The sequence below is a fragment of the Dermacentor silvarum genome, chromosome 3 (genome assembly GCF_013339745.2).
Source record: "Dermacentor silvarum isolate Dsil-2018 chromosome 3, BIME_Dsil_1.4, whole genome shotgun sequence".
Classification (NCBI taxonomy): Eukaryota; Metazoa; Arthropoda; class Arachnida; order Ixodida; family Ixodidae; genus Dermacentor; species Dermacentor silvarum.
In genome coordinates this window covers 185,408,110-185,424,825 of record NC_051156.1, presented here as the reverse complement: position 1 = coordinate 185,424,825, position 16,716 = coordinate 185,408,110, and the positions used below count along the sequence as shown (strand labels likewise).

Genomic DNA, 16,716 nt, shown 5'->3' with positions numbered 1-16,716 from the left:
TTTCCGCGGTCATCGAGTGACATGTGTTCATGTTTGCTTGTGCGCGCGTGACACCGTGCTTGTTCATTTAGTTAGTATGCCTAAGTTTGCAAGTTTATATGGCCGATAAAACTACTATCCTTACTTCGTATAGCTGTCCACTAATTTGCTATCGCAATCAATCCTTCGCCTTTCGGGCGAAACTGCGACATTATTGTGCACGTTCTTTCCACTTCGAGTAATTTATCGCCCGCAAATTGTTTGAGAGCGTTGGATTGAGTCGAGAACACGGAATTTTAGATGCACGAACAAAACGCTCTTCGCACCTGCGAAGTATGCTATACTAGTATAATATAGTACAATACTGGTATATTAATATAGTATTAGAAGGTTGAAAGAAATGTGCAAAATAATTGTTCTGTAACGCTCCTTTTTATTTAGAATTCATACTCTTTGTTGCATGAAAACCTAATAGCAGTCTTATTTTTTCTGCCGCGAGTTATAAATTTTTGTCAGAGAGATCTTTGCCATTTTGCCGAACAATATGCGTGCGCACGCATTAACTGTTGCACATTGAATGCTCGATGCTCGTGACGTGCACAGGGAATGGGAACACGAAATAGCTAAACCATGTCATCTATGAACGGTAAGAAAACTTAGACCAAAAGAACGGGGATGGTCGGGACCAAAAGAAAGTACGACTCCGTACAGGAGTCGCGTACAAGAATCATATATACATGGCTGGACGCGTCACAGTCACACTGTATAGTTCGTCCTCCCATTGCTGCGTGCGTTTTGGCTTTTATTTCTTCCGTGCCTATGAGGGGGCCTACGGTTTGACCTGGCCGAAATGAATTCATTCTCCGTGTATTTCAGCGTGCGACGAAGGCTGGTACGGCAAGCACTGCGCGCTTCGGTGCTCGTGCGGTGGCCACGGCTGCGACGGCGTCACGGGGAAATGCCGATGTCCCCCTGGCCGTGTTGGTAGTCACTGCGAGAAAGGCAAGCGCCGGCCGTATTATGCATGCTTCATTCAAGACGCCTGCACGCGTACAACAAAGCGCAACCACTACGCACCTCGATCGTTGCTGGTACATTACAGAACCAGCAAAAAAAAAAATAAAAAAACTTAGCGAGAGCGATTAAGCTTCGCCTTTAAGAGTGCAACGCGATAGCATTCGAAGATCCCTGACTGCTTCTCTTCCCGACTACTGCAGCTTATGTAACCTAATGTTTACCTGGAAACGCTAGCGGCAAAAGCTATGCACGAAGGCGAGCTTTCTGGTTTTTTTTTCTTTCCGCCGGACGGCGGGCGCCGTCGCGGATGCGTGGAGGCGAGCGCCATCTGGATGGTGTTGCAAGGAACCGAGCGGGGTGCGCCGCTCCCACTAAGGCAGACCTAAAACGGCAGCTGGAAAAGGCGTTTGCGGTTGAGTTTCCGCGTAACATAGTTATGCTTTCCCGAATATTCAAGTTACACTCCGACGCTATCATGTCTGTAGGTTGTGTGTCAGTCGTATTTCACGAATTTTCTGATGCGTTTTACTTTGAGAAATTCAAATCAGTAACGCCTATGCGCCACGCGGAGGGCCCGCGTGGTTCAGGATGCGTGGTTCGGGATGATTTTTCTCTGACGGACAACGCCGCCGACACCGGATTTTCTACGGCATGAGGCACTTATAACGCTATCGCGTTAATAACGCCAGGCGACTTTAGTTTGCACGGTAGTTTGTGTAGGGTCGTTAGTAAAGCTTCCACGTTAATCTCAAGCTATGACATAACTCCTTCACAATGGCGGCATAGCTCGATCTCGCAACAAAAAATTTGGTGCAGTTTTGGATAGGCGCGCGTAACCTATATCTAAAGGCGATCGAGAATTCGAGATTACCAGCATGACTCTGCCGTGAAGAGATTTTTTGTTTTTTACGCGTCCGCATTTATAACTTCAGCTACAAGCTTACTTGCTAACCCACGTGTTCCTTCTAAAACAGGAAAGTGTTATACTATGCGTTTCCATGCGCCAGAACATCTGCATCTTGCTTTTGCCTTGAGGATAGGCCGCGCCGCTACGGTATCATGTTGTGCAGGAAAGCAAGAACTAGAGGTTCAGCAAAAGTCTTTTTTTTTTTTTTGCGTTCATTCCCATGCCACATCTGCCGTACGTCATTTCTTTGTTTTTTCAGTTTGCTCCGACAAGTTTTACGGCCCAGGCTGCGGTCTGCTGTGCAAATGTCCTCGAGGCTCGAAATGCAATCCCATGAATGGTCAATGCAGTTGTCCTTTCGGACTGTCCGGCCCACTGTGCACGGACAATGAAAAAGAAGGTGAGGATAATGGCACTGAATTACATAACCTGTGTAATGCGCGAGCGCTAACGTTGCTTTTTTTTGTTCAGATGGCTTGCCTGAAGGATCAGCGCTCAGCTAGGCGTGAGCAGATGGAAAGGTAAATATATAATGCGTAAAGACAATTCATAGGTTCGTGCAGATTCGCTTCCAGGACCCCTCACAGCCTACGTTCTAAACGCTGCAAATGTACGCCACGTGTTCACACTGTCCAAAGTAAACGTGATAGCATTGAACGCGCGATCCCCCATCGCAGTACAAAATGCGATGCCGGCGCACGGCTCGCCGATGATCTATCGCGGCAGCTCAAAGGCTAAAGCTCCGTGGTCACAATTAATTTGGCAAAAGTTACAATTTAACGCAAACAGTGCTGCATACGAATGAAAGCAACATGTATTTCGTGCATAAGGGCGTCACGGATACAATTGCTAAGCATATAGAACAGTCTAGAACCTTTCTCAGTTGCTAGTCGCAACGCCAGGCAAATGTCTCGACAGATCGTCTTCTGACTGCCGAGCACCCTGAAACAAGGCTGTGCCCCCGCCAAGTGGCGCGATCATTCGAGGTATTCCGAATGAAGTGCTGGGGGAAAGCAAACCTTACAGGGGCGAATTCGCTATACTGAATGAACCGCCGGATGGAGTTCGATATAGGAGCACTGTCGTTCCTATATCTTTGCTTGGAGTTTTCAGTGGGGTGTTCCCAATGTTCGGCAGAGACAACAATTTGGAAATATCCTAGCGTGATATAAGCGAGCATATCAGCAACACTTTGATCTAAGTAGCATATGAAATTAGCTTTTCAAGCTGTGACAGAACTAGGCAAATTTAGTCTCACAGTCAGAGTACATTGCTTGCATAACATTTTCTTTATTATTCTATATAAATGGGCGCGTTGTTCATACAGCTACTGTAGCAATGGCAGTCAGTGAAGATAGGGCTGAATATGGTAAGTGGTTCATTAAGGCAGACAGAATTTTCATAATTTTACCTAAAATTATTCACTGCACTTTGAAGGAAGTTATTTTTATAAACATATACAAAATTCATTTATCATCGGCTGCAACTTCTCTCCGAACGAAGCCCAAATTTAGTTAGCACTGAACTAGTTGGGATATTTTCCCTCAGTGTTGATTTTTGGCAACACATTGCGAAGACAGACACTGGCTGTAACCCTTTGCATAGTGACATGGGCACTGAAAATGTTTTCCAGACATGAATTTCCAGTCATATTTATGCTATTAAAAGCAAATAAACAAAGAGAAGATTCTGGAAACAGGTTGAAAATACCTTCAGAAAGGGTACAATGGCCATCTAAAGAACACAAGGAATGGGGAGAGAGAAATCACAACGGTTTGGGAGAGAGGAGTCATCAGGTCTAAAGACTGCAACTGAGGTAGCCTACTTATCTAGTGTGCATACATATACAAACTTTTTTGTACCATACTTCCGTACTCTTCAAGCAATGAGTTGATAAACTCCACATAGGATGCGAGCTTGAAGTCATGCATTTCCGTTTCTCTCAGCATGGCAATGAAGCGAAACTCGTTGGCAGCTTGCAACGCCTGTTCTTCTACGTGTTTCAGCATTGACAGGCAGACATAGAGGAGCGTTTCTGCTCCAAGGGTTATCACCATCAGCAGCACTGCTGCTACCTCGTCAAAGCAAAGGCATCCCCAAAAGAACTGCCCGATCCAATGCTTGAGAACATTGCTGGGCTCATAGCTGTACATCTTGAATGCATGATACAGTCTTGGCAGTTGGTCCCTGAGAATGACTACAAACAATTGGCAAAAGGAGGCACACACTAAAGTGTCACAGATACCATCCATGTCGTGAAAATACAGAGCATAGCAGTCCCTGTCACATAAGAATTTGTGGAGTTGAGAAGATTTAATCACGTTTCCTCTCAGTAACAAGAATATGGTAGCCAGCAGAAAGTCATAGCTGTCCTTTGAGCACGATGAACCGTAGAAGTGACGTCCGTTATGAATGAGCTTCTCGAGGTTCTTTGCATGATCTTCACTGTCCCGTGACAAAAGTCCCAGGTGGAGGCCACATTCAACAGTCAGCTGAACACCGTGCTTCTGTTCAGCCGTGAGTGATCTAGTAGATGGGAGGATGTTATCTTTGTCGCTGTCCTCAAAGTCAATGATGTCAGAGAACCCTGCAGCTGATATACCATTATCTGCTAAGACAGCCTCAAAATCTTCCTTCTTGTTGCTGGCATATTTTAATCCAATAATGCGAGCTTTCTTCTGGCCTGTAAATGCTTGTGATACCAGTGGCAGTGTTAGAGGTTTGCCTCTACTGAATGAATTTATTTTTTCTTCAACGTCGTTTGCTTTAAGTGTCACTTCACAGATAATGGGCTTGCCTTCATTGTTGCAAAAATCAGCAATTAGTTCTTGTAGCTTTTGACACACAGAATACTTGGCGTGAAGAAATACATAAGTCTTTAGGCAACATATGAGTCCTTTAAGCACATTAAGGGCGACCTACCAAATGTTCCTCCGATAGGCACTGCTCTGGGGCAAGAAGGGTTACTGCATTCCACAGGCTCTCAGCAGAGTCTTGAGCACTTCTTCCAAGCAGTATTTTGCACTGTCGGAATGGTGACATCATGTGCAGCAGCTGCTCCTGAACCCTTTCAGGACTTGACCTTAGTTCATGCTTTGAGCTCCAAATGCAGCAGCCTGCGCAAAGGACCAATTCATTGTGCGAGTAGTGACGATGGCATGTGCAGTGTACAATATTTTACTTTCTCAGACACAGCCGTGACATCTAGCACAATCTTCTCATAGGCTTCAGGGATGGTCCCAACACAAAGCAGAGCTGTTCCGAGACTGGTAGTAAGCAGAGCTTTCACAAAACTCGTCAAACTTTTTTTCAGCTCTTCGTCTGCCACAGCGGTGAGCTCCGATGCACATGACAGGAGCCTGACGACGCCTGCGCATCCCCCGGACAGGAGATATCCTGGATCTTGGACAATCCTGCCACTCGCCCTCAGGAAATTAGACACACACCGAGCGCAGAGTCCGTGCTCGCTGCGTCTTTCTATAGCTCGCTTTGTTGAGCACAGTATTATTTGAGGTACTTTGCAAGCTTTGTACGTGCAGTTTGTGATGAGAACCAAGCCGGAGGCCGACAAGCACATTGCGCCGAGGCATTCCGACAGTATGTGTGTGCTGCATTGGCCGTTTGAGCTACTTTTGCTTGAATCTACCAAGCTGCTTATGAGGACCTCAGCCTGCTGAGGGAGAATCGGACTTTCGGTGAGGTTGCAAATCAAAGACACCGCTCTAGTCATGACGTTAAGAAGTAGCGGGAAATTTTCGTATTTGGATCCCCACAGAACTTTGGCGAATAGTACAACCTTTATGAAAACGTCAAACCACGTTTTTTCTGTGTTCCCACCAGAGCTGAGGGAGTCGAAAAGCTCCCTGCCAGCCTTGTACATCAGCACGCGCAAGAGGACGCAAGCTGCGTAAACGTGGCTCGCCGTGTTGCGCTGGCACAAGTCCGGAAACTTCTTGTAATTGGTGACTAGTTGTAGGGCGTGGAGCAGAATGTTCGTGTGATCCGCGAGGCACTCGAAGACGACAGCGCGACTCTCGGCGCCGTGTAGCCAGCTGCCGAGCCACGCCGCCTGGGTGTCCGCTGACGCGAAGGACTTCCAGATGCGAGAAAAGTTGTCGTAAATGCTGTCGTCCATGAGCGCGAGAGCCTGCTCTATGACATGCCTGATGGCCTTGCGCGGAAATCGCAGCCACTGGCGCGGTAAGTTTCTGTGGTACACGTTCAGCAACTCCACAACGTCAACCGGCCCCGCGGAGCGGCCGTGGGGTTTTGATGACGGCGCGGACGAATTGTGCTTGCAAACTTGATCCCTAGCTGCGAGCAGTAGGCTGGTATAAGTGTGTTCGAACACTACGCCTCCGGAGGACAGCATTGTCCAGAACAGGCGCAGCGTTTCGCGCTTGATGACCGTCGAAGGGTGCAGCAGCAAAGACCTGATCCATTCTTCGAGCACGGGCCACTCGTCACAGGCGACCAAGTTCTCGTAGTTGGAAACGTTGTTCAGAATATCAATGGCGTGAAGCTTAGAAGACGGCGACGGCGACCGTATGAGGTTGCACACTTCCCGGATGTGATCGGTAGACAAGGCGACGTTACCTCCCATCAACGAACTTTCGCTCAGCATGCTCGCGATCGACGCTGTGCTGTCCTGACGAACCAGGTCTTTTTTCGGTGTGCCCACCGTCTCGCGGCGGCTCTGCGCAATAAAGTCCTTTTCCTCGCCTTCTTCGTTTGGATCCATGCGAAGCAGGTACGATTTTTGGAACTTTCGCCACGTCTCGGCGCGTGCTACCTGTGCGACGATGTGTTCGACGCTCTTCACGTCGCTTTGCGTTATGCATTGTTCGATGTCGATGGAAAGATGTCTCGTGATAGCCTTCTTTAGTTCCTCGCGCTGATTCCTATAGCTCATTTCCTTACAGCAACCAGGTACGTTGAAATAAACGCTCTTTCCGAAGGCCGACCAGCGGAACAGCCCCTCACTGTTTGTAAACAAACACTGGTTGCCCCAGCAACAGCGGTAAGTAGCGCCGCAGCAGGACAGGCTCGTCGCAGATGACCACTACAATAAGTTGCTCAATATTATTACTTTATGTTGTCAAAATATCTCTTTTTTTATATTTACAGCCAGCAGGACCTTCAAATAATTTTAGCAGCAAAATTTTGAAGCAGTCACGTGACAAAAACAACAACAGCTGTCACTGCATGTGTCACGTTCACGCGTCAAGCTTTGTGGGCTCCTAAAAAGTGTTTTATGCTATTCTAACTATTGTGTAGTCTGTCACTTGTGCTATCCTCTGACAGCGGTAATGAAAAGCTGAAACATGACTGGTGGCGTTGTTCATCAAACTCGAAAAGTTAACGGGGCTCAGCACGTCGAATGTAAACATGGACATGTCAAGGCAGAGCCCAGGCCTTATATCGTCAGCAATTTTAAAGGACAGAGGAAGCTCGTGACTGGGTCGACGTGTGAAGATCTCTTGTCAACCGGCTGCAAAATTTTTGACGTAAGTTATGAACCCTACTGAACTATCGGTTTGTTTTCACGAGTTTATGATCGACTCTTCCTGGCCGCAACTCCGGATGTTGTTTACGTTGGTCAATTTCGAGAACTTGTGTTGCTCCGAATGTGAAAACACATAGTTCGGCACGCGATAGCATGTTTAGATGTTTAACTTAAGCAGGTCTGCCCGTTCGGGTCAACCAATGAAAAATTCAATCTTGCTCCATGCACAGAGAACGAACGCATGTTGTTACGTGCGGAATTCATTGAGTACGGTAGTGCTACACCGTACTCGTAATGAATCATTAGCTCGGTTGTGAATTCTATTGCCTGGAACGGGGGAAGGTAGTGAAGGTCGCCAATAAAAACACACGAGTCTGCATGCTAACCAAGTTTGTAAAGATGAACGTTGTGCGCTGCGACCGTTTGCCACAGAAATTTCTTGAGAAGCGCGATTTGCATTTCAGCACAAGCCATGGGAAGGCCTTTTAGATTATCGTCTTCTGTTCATCAAGGCGATAATTTACACCAGTGATAAATTACACAAGCAACAGGTGTAAAATGTGAACTGTGATAGCCTCTCTGCATAATTGAATCATTGTAGGTGCGCAAGACGGACTGCAGACTTGTTCTGGAGGATGGCACCGAAATCGACGATGAGTATCTCGCTACTTGCGGTGATTACACGGTTCTGGTCATCCTGAGAGCATCTGAACAGATAAAGTGTGCGTCTGGCATGTCTATCTTTCTTTGGGCACTATTGCAGTCATCTGACCATTTCTGCAGACAGTGTGCACAATGTCAAGTTTACGTGCACTAAATACTTTTAAGAGCCACTACTCAAACCATTGTTATAGTAGTACGGAAGATGGACACACTAGAAAGTTTTGTTAATTTCACAAAGACAAATTCACATAATACTACGAGAGCTGCTTGGACTGGAGGAGAAAGTTTTGTGTTGTGGGAGTTCCTACTAAGGGTTGAATATTTGCATTGCTTCAGGATTTCAATTTAATCCTGAATTTAGTACCTAAACTGTACCATCAGTGAAGTTTCACAGCAGTCGTGTTAACTAAGGAATGTACTATGCACATATTTTTTTATTTTTTTTTTAATTGGCATCACCCATAGTTTGTGTTATTTTTACTCGCTGATCTACAGACACTCAAGTGAAAGCACAACAGATGATTGCTAACATTGGGAAGCTGCTCGCGTCTGACCCCCAGCAACTCAACAAAATATTCAACCCTGTTAAAGATGAACTTGTCAGCAAGATGCTCGGGCATATTCAATCGCTCGAAGCTCCTCAGGTTCTGCTGCTGGCTGACAGCAGGGAAGAGGATCCAAAATGGTTTGAAGGTAAGAGTCACATACTTAAGCATTGCAACATGTACCTACCAAGGAGCTTAAAAAAAAAAAACATTCTGCAGTGGCAGCCCCCACAGCATCTTGCCTGCAGAGGTGAAGCCAGCACTTGCCCTACTTCTCTAAAGGAGAGCCATGCCACCAGCTAGAGTCCGCTCACAACTCAAGTGGTTTTGCTCAGCTAATGTAAATGCTAGGCTAATTGGCAAACAAATGCACATTATTTCAGCTAAAATATGACCTTTGGCTGAGTACTGATACGATCTCATTAAGTTTGCACAGATGCTTAGGTTTTTTTCTAAGACCAGTGACACAAAGATGCTCATTGAGTAGGATCTGTACAGCAAAATTAGCTATCTTAAACACCCAGGAAGTGAAAAGAAAGCACTTTCTATTCTCCACTACAGCCTTATGTCTCTTGATGCCCCAAATAAGAAGGTGGTAGCCTGGCTTCACTTTCAGGACGCCAAGTTTGGCAGAAATGCTTGCTAGTTAAAGGGACATTGAAAATAAAGACTTCATCAGTTTAGACTGATAAAGTATTCTTTTAAATGTCTGTAGAATTCATTAATTTGGTGGTAAGAGGTTGATTGTTAGGAGACGAAATGAAGGCCAAACTTCCATTTCTTGAATTTCGTGCCAATACTCCAGTGCTGGTACCAACTATACATTGTGACGTCACAAACGGTAATGTATTTTCTCGTATGTAGGCCATTGTGGTGCAGCGAACGTCTTTAAAACTTGCTAAGTTCAGTCTTTAGCTTCTCGATCCACGTAGGCATGAGCAGATGCTGTCCAGCTTGCCATGACATCATGGCAAGCTGGTGGGGGTACTTCAGGGTGGCACTGCCACCTGTCCCGTTTTTTAATATTTTCTGGCTTATTATCAAGCGTCCTCACATGGTAAGAGTGGCTTCTTTGGTATTGGTAATTTGGTATAAGCGTAATTTACAAATACAACTCAACTTATTTCTCTTTAACCAACAAGAATATGCTTTTCATTTGAATTTGATAGATTACAGAGTCAGTCAGAGATTACTCACTTACCATTCTTGCCTAGGGATATCGATAAGTTCAGCACAACTGACGCATGAACAAAATAATCTTATGGACTGCACAAGGATGGCGAAACGGCCAATTTGGAACTTATCCGTGATACCACAGCATGGCAAAATGAAGATGTAGAAGGAGAAAAAGGGACAGCACTTGCCCCATCTTTTTCTCTTTCTTCGTTTTGCCGTGCGCTGCTATCGTGGCTGAATATTCTGAAGCTGCAGTTATAAACGGTACTTTTGCTGTAATTAATTAAGAGTCTGTTTATTCAGCAGAGAGTTGATTACTACAACTTTCACGCAATTGGATGCACTCTGGCTTTACAGGTGGCGTCTGTGCATAGCCATGGATTAAAGATCTGGTTAATACAATCTTTAAATGGTATATTTGAGAACTCTAGTACGATAACACCCTCATTGTGTGAGGCTATATAGAGAAAAACAGAAAAAGCTTAACTGGTGCAATACTTGCCTCTGCTATGAAGTATTGCCCAAAAAATTATCTTTGTTATCTCATTTCGCTGTCTAGGAGAGAAGCGGGCAGTATCAAAAAGGTCTGTCCTTAGAGAGAGGGCCAAGACACGAATAAAGGGCTACTACTATAAGGTATGTTTGCTACTCTTCATATTGCTCTTTAATTTGGATCTGATTAGGTTTATAAATATGTTACTCTGAAAAGTGTGTTTTTAGACATAGGGGTAGCTAGAAGGTGCACTGCCCTTACATTAATTTTCTTGCCCATTGGTTGCCTCTAGCTTTTACTCACACTTTCTCAACACATGCACTTTGTCATTCCCCTTGTTCCTCATATTCAACATGCACTACACTGTAGTTGTAAAAAAATAAAGGAATGGTTGCTCATTTTTAAAATCTTCAAGTGTGGCAACAAGAACACAAGGTTGGTGCAACATTCACTGACACAAATCTTGCTAGTTGCTTTCACTTCTGAAGGCCATGAAACACTTTCTGAACAATGTAAATAACACTGGCCTCTCATTGGACCAAGTGGCCGTGAACAGATTTTCCAAACATTGTAGTGCATGGTATATTGCTCTCCTTTCTTTTGCCATTCTCATAACAGTGTTCTAGGCAAGATTGTAACTTCTAGCTTTTGCTTTCATAAAATACTTTTGTACATGTCACATAATGCTTTCTCTTTCTTTTGTGGTTGTACAGTCCAAAGACGAGATGCAGAAGCGACTTGGCGAAAATGACAGGGGTTGCGTGCGCCACCTGTTTGAGGAGTTTCTGCGGCTACTCAAGCAACATGACCACAATGGCCACTACTTTGTACGTGGTGACACGGGTGCACTATGCCTAAGTGATGGCCAGTTTAACTGCCAGGGGACGTTCAGTAAAGACCTGTGCTCTGGGCGGCTTCATATGATCAACCCATATGCCAGCAGAGAGCAGCTGGTCATCTTTAGCACATGGAATTTGGATCACAGGTGAGTGACTTTCATTTCAGTACAATTCCAACTTAAAAAAAAAAAAAAAAACTCCATATTGAGCAGCTGACTTGCGTAAAAATCTGTACAGCACATAAATCATGAGCAGACTATTATGCTGTTATCAATCAATCAATCAATCATGTTATTAATAACTCACTGTTGCAGGCATTACATTTAATGTGAGCCTGTTGGCTTAAACCAGTGGAAGTGGACATAGCAATACAATGGATGAACTAGATGGCCCAATTTTGCAGCCCCAGTTAGAACTAGCTATGTGTTATTATTATTATTTTGTCAACTTTGCATCATTTGTCAACTGGAGTATAGAAAGGCAGTTCTTGTGCTTGCTAATCCAAATTCCTTGTGCAGAATCGAGAGGTCCAGATCGATCCTGCCAACCATGTCTAAAGCCATTCAACTTGCCGATGGGCGAGCAATCAATGTGGAGTATTTCTACCGGCTCCTATTCACAACTGAAAACTTGAAACTGGTCCATCCTGTTTGCCACATTAAGGCGGAGCACAATGGCTATTGCTGTGACCCCAGAAGCTGGTACGCTGGTAATGTGACACAAAATGATGGGCGTGGTGACGAATCTATAAAGAGGATGCAAGAAAGTGGACAAAGTGTTGAGTGACAGGACAGTTGGATGCATTTTGTAGCTGAGCTGAACTGTCAAGAAATCCGTGCCAGCCTGCGGAAGATGTTTCCTGTCGTGGTGGTGGTTAAGTGGCTATGGCGTTCTGCAGCTACGTATGAAGTTGCAAGTTTGATGCCTAGTCGCGGAGGCCATATTTCGAAGTAGACTGAACGCAAAAACGCTTGTGTACTTATACGCAAATCTTATACTTATACGCAAGTTAATCTAAAGCCCTCCAATATACAGTGTCTCATAGCACATGTGTTGCTTTGGGATGCTAAGTTCCATCAATCGAAGAAGACAAGATGTCATGACAGGGGACCAAGCCTGATCTCAGTTAGCATTGAGGCCATGTAGGCAAAACAGGCCACATTGAAGCACTTTTTGCATTGATCTTGCTGCCCACCATTTTTGATCTCAGCAAATTGACATTAGACTTTGTACATATGGATCTAGCCTTCTTGCCTAAACGATGGCAGTATAGCATAATTTTTGCAATACCAATTCATTCTAGCTTACATATGTCCATCCTGTGACATTTAGGCAGAGTCCGTTAAACTGTTTTAATTTGTGGTCTTTAAATCAAGCTGCCTCTGAAACTTCTCTCTCAATTAGCATCAAGCAGAACTACAGAGTTTCTGACCAAATATTTCGGACAATTTCATGTTCCTGTGGGTTAAAAATGAAACATAACTATAAATCGATTGTAAACACAATGGTATTTGATGCTGAAACGTCTCTATACAACGTTAAACAGTTTAGTAGCTCCTCACTTGCAGGCAATATAAGAACTGAACTGAAACAGAATACTAGTTGAATATTTCAGAATGATCTTAAACCTACTCAAGACATGCGGCAGAATGGGTAGCTCCGCACTGCGACCCTGGTTTGAAGAGGGAGAGGGCATGGTACTAGTTGTTGCAATTTTATGTGCATTTGCCTAAGTACTACAAAACGAAAGTGAGAATTATATCCAAATTTTTCATTGCAGCCTTGAAAAATACTTTTCATTGTTTCCTAGCTAAAGCAGCCACATTCCAATATGGGCAGCATGCAGAGATGCCTATGTAGTGTGATCTGTAATACTGGCAATACGTAAATGTTCAAGGTGGTCAAAATTAATGTTGCACCTCCACTATGGAATCTCTCGAAGCCCAGACATGGTTATGGCATATGAAAACCTTCAATTATTACGGTGGTTGACAAAAAGTATAACCCCTGTTTTGCCCTTTTGTTGAAACTGTATGCACAACAGCATTTACAACAGCGTATATCAGTGGCACTTATGGAACTCTCGTCAAAGTTGCCTCGTGTTTGGACCATTTTGATGCAAGTCAAGGATGCTGCAAGCATATTAAAAGAAAAGCAAAAAGGCATTACACGTTCGATGTTGAGGTAGCAGGACCTTGAGAATAAGGGATGGTAAAATTTCTGCATTTGAAAACAAATATGACTGTTACTATGGGATCACAGACATCTAAGCACTGCTTAAAAGAAAAAGGTAGTGCTGCAAGTGCCATTTGTGAACTTTTCAGTTCTTTGCCTAACTGTGATCATACTGTTATGAAGCAATTTGAGGAAGACGCTTGTGCATGAAAAAGACGAACTTGAAGTTGTGGCAGGCATCTAGCATGAGCCTTTTGTGTACAATCCTCTGTGTCTGTCAGTGCACCTCTACATGTGAATAGTTCTTTCGTACATTTCTGCGAGAGGCACTCCTTCCGTTGACAGTACTTTGGCTCTGGGCCGGATGGATTTTACATGTTTAATTGTAGACCCAGGTGTTTTGCCACTGCCAACATAGAGACTAGGTGCCATTAAAGCCAGCATGGTGTTTTACCTTATGGGGCATCGGCAAGCATTGCATAGCTTATTGATGCAGTTAATTGATGCAATGAATTGCAGTAAATTTTTTAAATGATCGTATGGGCCCAGAATCAGCTGTATTCCTCATTGCAATGAACTGCTTTTGCAAGAATATTTTGTAAGACTTTACGAAATAAACTTTTGTAATATTAAAAAAATGATGCTGCCTTGTCAATACAAGTGAGAGGCAACATCTACGCATGCCTTCATGTGCTCTTTCACCACCGCCAGTGTTCCCCACTTCCATTACATCACTATGCTTTGGCCCAATGCTAAAGTCGGCATCGGAGATCAGCATGCAATGTGCATGTCGCACGCTGTGTTGCGACGTGTTAGGCCATCCTAGTAATGTTCCAGCATTCTTTGGAAAGTGACACACTAGATCCCGAATTCACGGTTTCATCCTCTTCTTTTTTTTATTACTACCTGTGCTGTTCACTTCAGATCCTTTGTTGTCATTGCTACTTTGGCTCATGAGACGAACTGGCTGTTTTTGGATGCTAAGAAATTCTTGACTTTGACCAACATTGGAAACCACGAAGAAGTACTGCGAGTTTACAGTGTTATGACGTACAATAACATACTGTTTGTAGTGTGCATCATTTCAGTGCCAAAGTATGGCATCATGGTCATGATGTTGGCATTCTAAATATAAGGTGCATAACCTGGAGTCAGTATGATCCAAGCAAAATTGTATATTTCCCTATGCACTTAATTAAGGTATTGTGTCCATTGCTGCCATAGGCTGTTGCTTGTAAAAAAGAATGAAACAAAAAACAGGTGACTTGTGTTATACAAGCTCCCATAGACATATTTTTGTTTCAAATTACAGAAGCTTCAGTTACAAGTTATTATTACAAAGGTATACACACATACTCTTGTAGCGCCCACCGACGCCGCAGCGCGGGGCGCTTCGTTCGGCGCTCTCAGCTGGTGTCTTGGCGCCGGCTGTCGAAGGAGAAAATAAAAGAAGCGCAGCACAAGCTGGGCACGCGCAGTGTCGTTCTAAAAGCCAGCCACGCTGGTCGTCGCAGCCCCGTCGCTCGGCTCGCCGCCTTCGCCCTTCTGAGTAGGGACGACGGCACGGCTCGTACAGCCGCCGTCACGTCCCTTCTACATTGGTGACCCGGGAGAACGCGCGTTCCACCGAGCGACACGCTGCCATGGCTCACTGGCCGGAGCCGCAGTTCGACCCACCACTGCCGCCGTTCTCGTCCAGCTACGTCGGCGCATGGTTCGCTCAGTTCGAGGCGGCTCTGGAGCTGAACTACATCTGGATCCAGGAGTTCAAGCACGCGGTACTCCTCGACGTCCTGCCGCTTGCTCTCCGGCTCCACCTCGGCGTTCCATCGCCTGGCCCGCGCCCGTACGACGAACTGCGGCATCGCGTGCTCGACTTCTTCGGTGCTGTCTACCACCCTCTTCCAGAGGTAGACCGCGCGGTGCGCGAGTCATCTCTGCCGGCGCCCTCACCGCCAGCGCCAGACGCGTATGCTCCTGCGCCAGTTAGCTACCATCAGGCAAGCCTTCCTCCCTCGACTTGCCTCGATACCGTCTCGGCGACCACCCGATGCGCTACCGCACAGTCCCCGGCCTCCGGCTCTCTCCAGGGGTCTCTTTCGTGCGGGTACGCGCACAATGTTGTCGCCGAGGGTATCGTCACGACCATGACACCGGCCAGGTCATCGCCTTTCTCGCCCCCAACGATGGCAGGCGACAGTGGAGACATCGCCGACCCAACGCCGGCTACCGTGCCCCACGCCATCGGGTCTGTCTCCGTCATTGCTCCTCCAACGACGACACCCGACCCGTCCAAGCGGTCCGCTGAGCCAGTCTCCGAGGCGGCGCGCGAGCTCGGCACCGCACCGATCCCACTGCCTACGACTCTGCCGGCTAACGCCACCGCGGACATGGGTCACGACCTTCTGCGACCCCCACTACATCCCACGTCAGGCATCCTCACCGAACCACCGGACGCTCCTGTGGCCCCTGAACCCACTTTGCCCTGCCGGCCAGTGGCTTCCTCACGATGCGCATCATCGCCTGCTGCACTGGATGATTGTCGCCTCCCGACAAGGTATGCCACATCCCCGTGCAATGCACACGTCGTGGCCGGTCCAGCACTCCATCGCTCGGGCGCGCACCTTACACGCCACGCAACGGTGCTGTATGTATTACGCCGCCGACAACGCTCGCGCGGGTACCGCCGGCGTACCATTCGCCTCACAGGCCTCCCCGTTCCTCCTTCAAGACGCATGGGCCGATCATTATATCGTCGGCTGGACGCGCCCCTCCCAACAGCGTCCGTTCTGCGAGTCCCTCGACCGTTGCGGAGCTCCCAGTGCCGCCCGCCTGAGCTCTGCGCAGCAACCCGGTGCCTTCAAGTTCACAACTCGGACTGGCTACGGACACTTTTCAATCGCGATTTAACCGGCTTGTCTTTTCGACGTTCCGTCTGGGCGGGGGGCCCTGTAGCGCCCACCGACGCCGCAGCGCGGGGCGCTTCGTTCGGCGCTCTCAGCTGGTGTCTTGGCGCCGGCTGTCGAAGGAGAAAATAAAAGAAGCGCAGCGCGTGCTCGAGGCGCAAGCTGGATACGCGCAGTGTCGTTCTAAAAGCCAGCCACGCTGGTCGTCGCAGCCCCGTCGCTCGGCTCGCCGCCTTCGCCCTTCTGAGTAGGGACGACGGCACGGCTCGTACAGCCGCCGTCACGTCCCTCCCACACTCTCATTAGAATATATGTGCAGCTCAAACAATAACTAATGAATTGGGACTCAATTTTGACTGAATGCTTTCAATGATGCTTGCTATTTTATGAGCATCTCGCTAAAGATGTGTAAATTAGGATATGTACTTCTTTATGTATGATGCCCATGTAGGTCTTTAGGGTAAATAAATGAAATGCCCAATTCAATGTTTAAAGCAACAAGCGGCCTGC

General features: G+C 46.4%; 3 protein-coding genes across 5 annotated transcripts in view; 2 read left to right on the top strand and 1 right to left on the bottom strand.

Annotated features, from left to right (window-relative positions):
• LOC119446233 (multiple epidermal growth factor-like domains protein 6) overlaps nt 1-6,628 on the top strand; it is a 54,803-nt gene extending 48,175 nt beyond the window's left edge. For both annotated transcript variants that reach the window (XM_049664017.1, XM_037710607.2), the window contains 4 exons: nt 856-981; nt 2,163-2,303; nt 2,375-2,424; nt 5,217-6,628. In XM_049664017.1, the coding sequence (XP_049519974.1) occupies nt 856-981; nt 2,163-2,303; nt 2,375-2,406 (299 nt within the window). In that variant the 3' untranslated portion in view covers nt 2,407-2,424; nt 5,217-6,628. The remainder of the gene's footprint in view (nt 1-855; nt 982-2,162; nt 2,304-2,374; nt 2,425-5,216) is intronic.
• LOC119446235 (uncharacterized) lies at nt 5,022-6,815 on the bottom strand. The gene has a single exon (XM_037710608.2). The coding sequence runs from the start codon at nt 6,813-6,815 to the stop codon at nt 5,037-5,039; it is 1,779 nt and encodes a 592-aa protein (XP_037566536.2). The 3' UTR covers nt 5,022-5,036.
• Nucleotides 6,816-7,108: 293 nt separating this feature from the next.
• Nucleotides 7,109-13,902, top strand: LOC119446236 (DNA fragmentation factor subunit beta-like). 2 transcript variants are annotated; one of them, XM_037710610.2, is made up of 6 exons: nt 7,109-7,410; nt 8,011-8,083; nt 8,568-8,765; nt 10,353-10,429; nt 11,000-11,271; nt 11,644-13,902. In XM_037710610.2, exons 1-6 carry the CDS (start codon nt 7,228-7,230, stop codon nt 11,909-11,911), a joined length of 1,071 nt encoding a protein of 356 aa, XP_037566538.1. In that variant the 5' UTR covers nt 7,109-7,227; the 3' UTR covers nt 11,912-13,902. The 2 variants fall into 2 exon arrangements, with proteins under 2 accessions (XP_037566538.1, XP_037566537.1); XM_037710609.2 differs by having other exon boundaries at nt 7,111-7,410; nt 8,011-8,131; nt 11,644-13,901.
• Nucleotides 13,903-16,716: the final 2,814 nt, after the last annotated feature.

What these genes read in the sequence shown, in the direction of transcription:
- LOC119446235 (XM_037710608.2), bottom strand. Translation starts at nt 6,815, where the DNA reads ATGAGCTATAGGAATCAGCGCGAGGAACTAAAGAAGGCTATCACGAGA.
- LOC119446236 (XM_037710609.2), top strand. Translation starts at nt 7,228, where the DNA reads ATGACTGGTGGCGTTGTTCATCAAACTCGAAAAGTTAACGGGGCTCAG. An exon ending in CCGGCTGCAAAATTTTTGAC is followed by an intron (nt 7,411 to 8,010) that starts GTAAGTTATGAA and finishes GAATCATTGTAG; the next exon opens with GTGCGCAAGACGGACTGCAG. An exon ending in GGATCCAAAATGGTTTGAAG is followed by an intron (nt 8,766 to 10,352) that starts GTAAGAGTCACA and finishes TTCGCTGTCTAG; the next exon opens with GAGAGAAGCGGGCAGTATCA.